This window comes from Atta cephalotes (assembly GCF_000143395.1).
Source record: "Atta cephalotes unplaced genomic scaffold scaffold00004, whole genome shotgun sequence".
Classification (NCBI taxonomy): domain Eukaryota; kingdom Metazoa; phylum Arthropoda; class Insecta; order Hymenoptera; family Formicidae; genus Atta; species Atta cephalotes.
Window position 1 is genome coordinate 3,172,941 of NW_012130068.1, and position 10,701 is coordinate 3,183,641.

Here is a 10,701-nt window from a genome sequence, read left to right on the forward strand (position 1 = left end):
GCATCTGGAATAATTCTTCGTTTTTGTAATAACGAAATGTTGAGCATCTTTGTGAAGATGTGGCAAAGATATTGACAAATTATCTTCCTTCCCTGTCGAAATATTGTAAAGAACCTCGCATTTACCGCCAACGGAATCCTCCATGACTTTAAATTCACTAAAAGACTGATTGTCGTTGGGCACCATAGTGCTCCTACTTGCTATCGCATTCTCACCTTCTGTGTCAATCTGCAGCTGACTTACAATACTTTTTAGCAAATTCACCTCCCAAGTAGGCACATCCTGATCAATTAACACATCTCGGATCAGTCCTCGTTTGATTTTGATCTCGAAGGGCTTTTCCGATAAAGAAAGCTTGCGAAACTCAACGTTGGTGATTTCATCCGAAATATCCGGCAATATTTCGTTCACAGAAGCATGTTGCATTTCGGACACTACAGCCTGCAGCGTATCGGATGATTTCATTTGAATGGTGAGTTTACCTCTCATAAAAATTCCGGAATACTGCTCAGCTAACCCGTTTAAACCCGTCAATGTCCGACTTTTTATAAGATAATGATATTCGTTTCCGGTTTCCCATGCATGATTGTGATCGGCTATGACCGTTCCAACTGTCGAAAGAAAGCGTCATTACTTTTTCAAGTATGTTTTAACAAATAAAGCATATATAGTTCATGTAAAAAAATTAATTTATAGAATTTTACTATATTGGTTATTTTTTAAACTGTATTTTTTTCAAACTTGAATAAGTAAAATTTTTTTCTTTCAATTTTCTTTCAAGTTAAGTTAATTTTAATGACTGGTAAAATGAAGCTTTTAAAATAACTAATTAAAGTTAAAAGTTAACTTGTTATAAATTAATTCAATTATGAATTTCTTAATTTAATTACTTTTAATTCATTAATTTTTTACTACATCTTGATATTTTTAGAAAAATTCGAATTTTGATACATTATCTTTTCTTTCCTTAATGTGTAAATTATCTATAACTTAGTATTTTGTACAAATTTTGTACAACATATTATTAATTTATTTTCAAATTAACAATGATAAATAGACTCTCGTCATTTTAATAACAGTCATAAACAAATAATGGAACAATAGGACTCGGTGCAGAAATCAGTGTGCAAATTCATTAAAATAATTATTTTCTTAATATGAATATTGAGTTGCAATAATTTATTTAACATTATTATTTAACATTATTTATTTAACATTAATTTATTTAACATTAAACATATATTTCAGTTCTGTATTTAAACCATCACTTAAATTTAACAATCAATATCGCGATTACACGAGTTCGCTGCTCTTTCTCTAATGTTTCTCTAATGTTAATTCGTCGTGTCCTCATGATAGATTAACATCACAAACCTGTACCTAATTGCAATATTGTTAAATTTCGTTGATGATGATTCAAATACAGAGTTGAAATGTACATTTGTTGTTAAATAAATGCGACTTAATATTCATGTCATAAAATATAAATGATTATTTTGTTAAATTTACGCATTGATTTCTGCGGCAACTCCCATTGCTTCTTATTTATAGTATTATTAAAGAAAGGCTAAACTTCCACAGTTTTGGATAAATCACAGTATTAATCACACTTACTGATTAAGAGAAAAGCCAGATGCAGCCACATGATATGATGCGAATAATGTCAAATGCAAAATGAAAGCTCCTTCTTCTCTTCAGATTTATATACGCTCCATATGTCATGTCAGCTTGACCCGCACGGAATGATTTAGATTTCAACTTGAACTTAAAACTATATTGTTTCGACGCACGTGATAAACTATTTTAACTTGTATGTACTAGAATTGCATTTAGTACATTCTGATAGTAGAATCAAGTATGATTGAGAATAATTTATCGTAATTGTAACATACTTGGAAAATTAAAAACAAATTCGTCGCATATATTATACTTTCAAACAGAATAATGACTTCGTTCAAAAACATGATTCACTATCAATTATTTAATAAATGTCTACATTTATTAATAAATTACTGATTCCATCAGATATCTGACACATAATCGAATTAATTGAATACTGTATGTTGACAGTATTATACATAGGTCTTAAAATTTTAATTCTTTACACAACTTTTTACGAAAAATTAAGAAAAAATTAGTCTATATTACAAATTATATTTAATTTGAAATTATGAGCAATTTTTCATCGATTTCTTATTTCTTATAATCACAACATTTCTCATAATCATAACACTTACATAAAATTTGTTATCTTTCACAGAATGTGTTTTCACAGTATCCATCATATTCCAGTCATTTTATCGATAGCAAGTAAGTTTGCGCGAAGGGTTATAACAGGTCATCGATAATCTTTAGTATGTGTTAAATGTTTCTATCTTTTTAAAGATTTACATAATGATCATTGCTGTTTTACATTAACTGGCCATATTCTTTTAATAAAGCACAATCTATTATTAAAAACAAAATAAAATTTTGTCTCTCTATATATGTCAGCTTTTAAAAGAGACAGAATGAAAGAAAATTATTTATTATAGATATCTTATTAATATATAAGAATATAAATATTTTCTACTGTTCGGAGAATCACGATCCACACATTTTATGATCAGGACTCAAGTGCATTACTTAATTTTACATGCATTATTATCGTTTTGGGCTGTTCAAGGGTATAACAATAATACATGCGGAAGTAAATAACGTACTCTTCATTAATCATCATAAAATGTGTTAATTATGGTTGTTTTTTCCATAGACGATATAGTAAAAACTATTTTTATCAATATAAGAAAATTCTAAAAAAATTCTCAGAACTCTATGAGAAAAAATTAAACAATTTTTATCACTTGCTACTTTTTTGTAAAGTTGATAGTACTTGAGGGAAAAATTATTGAAATATTTAACGATTTTTAGTAATATTCTGTTAACTATTATGGAAATTGCAAAATGATAGAAGACTTTTCGATTTATTCAATTTAATTTGCTCTATGAGTCTGCAAAATTATCAACCCTTCTACATTTTACTTTAATGATATGTTTCATTTATAAAATCTAAATGATAAAACCTAAATAATACGTATATAGATAACCGTCAGTTTGATATATGGGAGTTTTTTAATTATATACAAACTTACCATTTAAAAAAAAAATAAAGAAAGTTTAACCCTCATGCCAAGATAAATTCCGCAATATTTTATGTATTATTTGTATAATTAAAAAAAGGCACAAGGTGTGCTACTCGAAAAAAAAAGTTAATTATATAGTATATAAAAGTTAATTATGTAGACAGCCATCGTTTTAATAAGAAACTCACTATTTTAAAAAGAATGTAAAAAGTTAATATTTAACTATAGATCGAATAGAAATAAAATTCAGAAAATAGATAGCCGTCGTCTTGACGTTTTTGCCGACTCAAGTAATTATATCTTTAAATCTCCTTTAAAATTTATATAAAAATTATTTCACAAAGAAAAAGGGTCAATAGGAGCCAATTTTAGCCTTCTCCAAATTTCGTACAAACACATGAAAATCTGTTTCCTGAAGTCAATTATAAAGTAAATTGTTTATAAAGACGTTCGTCAAAGTACAAAATGCTTGATATCAATACAACCTTACCTTTTTAAAAAAGGCTGTAAGCATATGTGCTCTCAAATAAAACCTAAATATCCAACCTAATTAATAGTAATTTTAATTTTTCTTCAAGGATATTCTTATTGAAGGTCTTTTTATTTGAATCCAAATAATAATAACTTTAATTCTCTGTCAAAAATTATTACTTTTCAAAAAAAATTAATGTGTCAAATGAAAAATTAAAATTCAGATACTACAATCTTAATCAAGTTAAATTCTACAAATTAAAAAGTAAAACACAACTGATACTGTTTCTTGTTGTTTATTTAATTCTAATGATATGTATCATTCATATAAAAGATTTGATATCAATAGAATTGGCGCCAAGTTAAATTTCTTAAAATTTTATATATTTTTCGTAAAAAAGATTTGATATCAACGATTGGCGCTAAGTTAAATTCCACGTAATTTGGATATCAAATTAAATAAGTAATATTAATTTTAATGATATGTTATTCCTATAAAAGATTTGATATCAAGAACTGGCGCCAAGTTAAATCCCATTTCTTTATATCAAATTAAATAAATAACGAATATTAATCTAACGATATGTATCATTGATTGTACAAAAGATTTGATACTAACAACTGTGTCACCAAGTTAAATTCTACTATTAAAATAAAAAGTAAAAGTGATATTATCTTTCTTATTTATTAATCCTATAGTACTATCTTTAATTTTTATATAATCTATTATATACATATCTAATATATTATAAATCTATTATATACATATATCTTATTGAAGGATCTTCCTATTCCAATCCAAATGGTTTAAATTCCTCTTAAATGAAATTATTATACAAGTATATAAAATGAGGCTCGAAAGTCTATCTATCAGTAAAAAATATAAAAAAGTCTATCAGAGTCTACATCAACTGTTCGGATGCACAAAAAACTCTTTATTCTCGTGTGAATATAATAAAACGAATTAAACAAACGTTTCGATACTTTCAATCCTTCAATGTTTGGGCTCTTATATCAATATAAAATATAAAACTAAACATGAGTGAAATGCAAATTTCAAGGAGCGTTTCGACAATTCTTCTTTATCCAAATATCAAATTAGCTAATGTAATGAATAGCCAAATATTATCATATTATCATAAATATTAAATTATACAATAAAATTATAAAAACTGACATAAAGTAAAAACGAAGTCGTATATACATTGCATCAATAGATAGTCACATCGCTCGAAATATCAGATTTACTGTGTAGTCATTCAAAAGAAAAACAAAAACCGAGAAATTAGAGAAATATTAAAATCATTTATCTCAATTTAAATTTATTAACTTACATGTAAGTTTCTCGCAACTCGACGTAAAGGTCTTGTGATGTCGACAGTCAGATTTGAAATGAGAGTCGAAATAATCAAGAATTATGTAATTATTGAAATAAAAATAAAAAGAACAAAGGGAGGAAAACAATGTCACAATTCAGTAAATAAATTCATATATAGCGGATTTAAAGAATAAATATCATTCTATAAATTCAAACTCTGTTTCTGTTGCTTTATATGAATTATTTCCGAAATCAGTCTTTTATTAAGCACCTTTTCCTCATCTAACATCTTGACATTTTCTCAATCAAAATCATGTTGATGGCTAATTCTGTTCTTATTACAGAATGTATTACAGAATGTCCAATTTATGTAATTTCTATATTCATTTATGTGTCTTTAAATCTGTGGTTCACATATGATACTTCACAATCATAATAATCAATTTTATATTACACAACGTCTGTATGAGATAGTTTGGGACGAATATCTTTATAAAAGGTTGAAATGTCTATTTAATTCGTTTTGTTACATTCACATGAAAATAAAGAGCTTTCTGTGCATGCGAACAGCTGATATAAGCTCTGATGGGCTTTTTTACTGTAAAATTATTACATCACAATTTATTCAAAGACATTTTCTCTTCCAATTAAAGTAGTGGTTATTTAATTCTCCTTCAAAACATTATACAAAACAGTATTACAAAATACGTTACCTTGCTCAATTTTAGTGTTACCACAAAAAATTAAAGAATTAATAGTATAAAATGAAAAAATTTAATTGAAATAGAAAAATATAAAAATGTTTGGCGCTGCTAGATCTCGACATAATAACATAATACTCAACACGGTCTAACTATGTTCGCTGCAATAGCAAAAATGTAACTAGTACAACGTTTTGCCAGCTTTAATTACATTTGGCATTATTTTAGTTGTATTAATAGCTGTGCAATGGTATTAATTGCTATGCAATATGACAGCTAATAAAAAAGTAAAAATACAGCCACAGCTATTTTGGCTATATTGATAGCTATACAGTCGCTATGACAGCTAATAGAAAAGTCAAAATGCAGCCACAGCTATTTTAGCTGTATTGATAGATGTACAATCACTGTGACAGCTAATAAAAAAGTAAAAGTACAGCCAATATAACTGTAATGTAGCTATAATTTGTATGTCACAGCAAAAGCCAAGAGTAACATACCTGTCTGTTTTAGATTAAAAGCATGTATTAGCGATGATCCATGCGTTCATTAAAATGACTCTAAAATTATTTCTTAAGGATCTGTGTGTGTAGTCGTATTTATTTGCAATGTATTTATGAATTTGCGTCTGCGTTAGTATAATTATATACGTTATACATTGTAATAAGTTGTAATGATTAATTAATCCTTAAATTTTATCTAATTCTAATGAGACAAAGATTCCGAGTTGTTTTAAGTTCAATATCAGCTAAAAAAAATTTTTTTTATTGTAATGTTTTCATTTTAAATATTTTTACATAATTTTAAAATTAAAAATTAAACTTTCATTGAATATTAACATATGAAGAGTATTCTGCTTATTAGTTTATTTTATTCAGATTATCACTATAATATATGTTATAATCTCTTTACAGCAAAATGGTTGTGCAGTTAAATGACTGCAACAACATTTTCAGAGCCCAAAAATGTTGTCATTTTTGCTGCTTTGCCACAATGTGTCATAATAACATTGTGGCAGTGACTGTCATAGACAAAAATAATGCTACGATATAAGCTGCGACAACATTATTGAAGACATTTTGAAGCTTCATGGTGGTTATGACAAAACTTCATGTATTATTTGGATAGTAAAATGTAAACGTATATTTAGAAAAATAAAAAAATAAGAATGTAATACTTAGAAAATGTAATATTTAGAAAGATAACATAAATAAGAAACATATTCATAAGAAAAATTAGAATTATTTAAAAAAAATATGAATATTTAGCAAAATAAGAAAAACAAGAAGTATTCCCAATGACAGTTGAAATATCTAGCATGTGTATATGTGCAATTGAGTTATAGAGTCGTGTAAATTATTATTATTCAGTGTAAAGTTCAGATTAAATTTATTATTATTTTTATTATTACTTTTAAATTATATAATTACCTTTTATTATATAATACCTTTTATTTTTATTAATTACTATTTTAATTTTAAATTGTATTTAAAATTATTTTTCTTATTCAATCTAGCAACGCCAAGTGCTTCTACATGAAAAATTTTTCTATTTAAATTAAATTTTTTCATTTTATATGATTAATTCTTTAATTTTTGTGATAACACTTTGAGCAAAATAACGCAATTTTGTGATAATGTTTTGTATAATGTTTTGAAGGAGAATTAAATTTTGATTTATGCTCCATAACAGCCTCTCTTTAAAAATAAATGTAAGATAATATTGCATAAATTTATGCAGATGACTTTAAAAATGTCAATACATATAAAAAATGAAAAAATGATATTATTTCAGGAAGAATATGATCGTAGAAAGATATTGATTGTAAGAATCTGACTTTAAAATTACAAGAAGAATTAATTGAAGTAGCCAGCGGGTCCAAGTGCCATCACAAGAATTAATAAAACTCATTTCATGTTTATCGAAGAAATGTTAAAGTGTCTTGAATACGATCAATGTATTGTGAAAGCAAAAACTGTTAATAAAGACTATCAAATCGATCGTAAACCTTCCTTATTTTTTTGGGACACTTAGTTTGAGAAATGTGAGAAAGAAATTCGTGAATTTGAGAAAAGTTTGAGTTCTGGAAAAGTGTATATTTTTAAAAATACAATTAATTAATATTGAATTAATTACATAATTTTTTAATAAAATAATCCCACAATCTTAAAAACAAAAATGTATATCCTATTGCTTCAATTATACTAAATAATGTCTTTTTTTGTATCCTCTGTAGATCAGTGTTTCGAAAAGGAAAGAGGAACTAGTATAGTTCCTTAACTATAGTTCCTAAAATTTTAATTTAGTACTTTATCATATATGACAATGAATAAATTAGAAAATCAACATAAGAATAAGTGTTTCGGAAAGTGCTTAAATTAAAATTTTATATATGTACAATCAAATAAATTAGCTATTAACAATGGACCAATTAGATCAGCTTCGCCTAAACTTCGAATACATAATGCTATCTCTCTTAAAATTTTATATAAATATATAAAATTTTATATAAAATAAAAATAGTTAATGTGCAAAATCTAATTTTTATTTTAAGTGAAATTTAAATGTAAATATACTTTTATTCTTTAATTTTTTATTCATTCGATTATATTTAATCCCCTGAAAAAGAAATCACTAAAATATAAGTTATTAAAAACATAACCTTATCAATATTTATTGTATGTGATTACAATTAACAAAATAGCACATATTAATAAAAAATAAATGTAAAATATTGAGTAAGTATCGTACTTAATTTATTATTCAAAATTTAAATGAATATAAATTTGTTAAAAATAAATGAAATATAAATTAAAAAATGTCTCTACAATTTTAAATTACTGAGTTATTACGAATTAAATAAAAAGAACATTTTAACTTTGCTCATAACTCCATCATCACTCAGAAAAACCAGATTCTTAAATCTGCTCTAAACTTTGCTCTATCGAATAGTATAATTAATAATATAAATTGTCAATTTAATTAAAATATTGTGTCCTATATAAAATTTTTCATAAAAATTTTTTTTTAATCGGACAAGAGTTTTTGTATTCACTCACACAATAAAAAAGCTAATAATATAAGAACATTGAAAGTTTCCCACATGAAAACAGTTTCTTTGATTCTAATCTTTGATTGATTTTGCGCTTGAATTGGATAAAAATATTATTATTATATCAGATATTTTTGATACTTCTCATTTTTATTCCGCAGGCTTACAGCTCTTATTAGCTGTGATAAAAAAAAATATTCGATTATTGCTATTCTTTTCTTAAACATATTAATTATTTTAATGATAGCTCCATCTTCTCATTTCTCTTTCATTGATGATGTCAGCCGGAATATACGATCTCGAAATGCATGTGGATTGTTCGGCTTTTAGTTTGTTCTGCAAAGCGGGTCCATCGCAGTCCTCCTGATAAGTCAGAGCATATGTAGCAGCGAATTCTTCGGGCTTCGTCAAGATGCAATTCTTAGGGGTAACGAAATCGTTGTTGGATCGCATGTCGTAATTACCGCAGAGACCGCGTACAGTATAGAGATATTTACCGTGTACCTAACAACAGACGTGTTTTATTACATTTAAATTTCACACATCTTTTGATTAAATTTTATTCACATAAGTAGTTTAACTTATGTAGTGTATTTCATATACAACTTGTTTTACTTTTTTACTTACATAAAGTAGGATACGTTCTCCATCATATACAATGTGGATATCATATTGCAGCGAATGCATTATGATTATTCCATCCTCTTGATAAATTGTGTATAAATCAATTTGTCCATAGCACGTATGATTCGAGAAATAAGAATCATAGTCCTCACCACCTACGGTAGAAACTTGGAGACGATCGTCCAATTTTCGCAGATGAATTTCTTCATGACCCAAGATTATCCAGACCTGTTTAGTGCCGTCGTCCATTTCTCGCGCCATGACAACTGCCCTTACATCATATGGAAAACTTAAAATTTTTTCGGGATTATTGGAATCCCGCTTTGGATAAGGCGCCATCATTACGTGCCAACATTTTCCCAATGTCAAGGGATAGACCTTATCGTCAAAAGTTACAACTTGGGTTTTGTCGAGAACGCACATATCTGCAAAAAATTTTCATATTTAATAAAGCGATGTGATGCCAACTACATACATAAAAACATAAAGAAAAGAGGTTTTTCACAAGACATAAAGAAAATACGATTCTCATGTAATAATGAATGTATTACATGAAAAAAGAGTTATTTTCAAATTAATATATCGAAAATGAAAAATGATATTGAAATAAATCAAAATGCAATTTAAAGCTTGATATTTCTAGTTATAAATCTCTTTCGAGTTATAAATAAAATTTAAGAATAAAATTTACTAGTGTAATGTCATGGAATCTCTCAAAATCTTAATTGCATTTTTGAAGTTATTTTTAAAAAAATGCAAACTACTAATCAAATTTAGGTAACGGTTCGTGTTTAGCAAGCAAAAATATCGGAAATGCCTATTCACATTCGCGATACTGAAAAACGTTAAATTTTGTTGTTCCCCAAGTAGCACAGCAGAGCTTGCAAATAAGTGTTAAAAAAACGATTACATGTACTTTTCTACCGCTTCGTTAACGCTTGTAACGCTGTGTACTTGAGTCAGTGTAATATATCCATTTTTCATAAATAATTTATGAATATTTTTTTATAGGGTTTTCGAAATCTTTTTTTATCATTACTACTTTGTTAATTGTATTGATCTCATACATACTTTTGAATGTATTTGTACGTACCTCCTTTCAAGTTTTCCTTAAAAAGCTTGTTTAGTGTACAATTGGGAAAGATAACATTAGGATCTTTAATAAAGTGCGACAGAGAAAACAAAACATCCACTTGCGAAGTGCTCAAAGAAACATTTACATCATTATTCTCAAGCGACATTTTTATTTTTACATCCATGGTCTTATTAACGCTTTCCAGATTTGATATTTTTATATTATTATCAGAAATCATCATCTTGATCATCAAGATCATTCTGTTGGCAAGCAAATAGAAATTATCCGAATTCGTTTCCATTGACATCATCAGAAGATCTCTCTGTTGGATTAATTCG

The 10,701-nt window shown here is 26.7% G+C and overlaps 2 protein-coding genes across 2 annotated transcripts in view; both read right to left on the minus strand.

Moving 5' to 3' along the window:
* The window catches only part of LOC105626137 (vitellogenin-1-like), a 9,905-nt gene extending 8,260 nt beyond the window's left edge, over nucleotides 1-1,645 (minus strand). The window contains exons 1-2 of the mRNA XM_012207449.1: nucleotides 1,615-1,645; nucleotides 115-611 (exon numbers count right to left, since the gene is read on the minus strand). Of these exons, the coding sequence (XP_012062839.1) occupies nucleotides 115-611; nucleotides 1,615-1,645 (528 nt within the window). The remainder of the gene's footprint in view (nucleotides 1-114; nucleotides 612-1,614) is intronic.
* Nucleotides 1,646-8,901: 7,256 nt separating this feature from the next.
* Nucleotides 8,902-10,701, minus strand: part of LOC105626138 (vitellogenin-3-like) — a 19,301-nt gene continuing 17,501 nt past the window's right edge. The window contains 3 exon segments of the mRNA XM_012207450.1: nucleotides 8,902-9,168; nucleotides 9,292-9,713; nucleotides 10,382-10,683. Coding sequence (XP_012062840.1) covers nucleotides 8,902-9,168; nucleotides 9,292-9,713; nucleotides 10,382-10,683 — 991 coding nt within the window.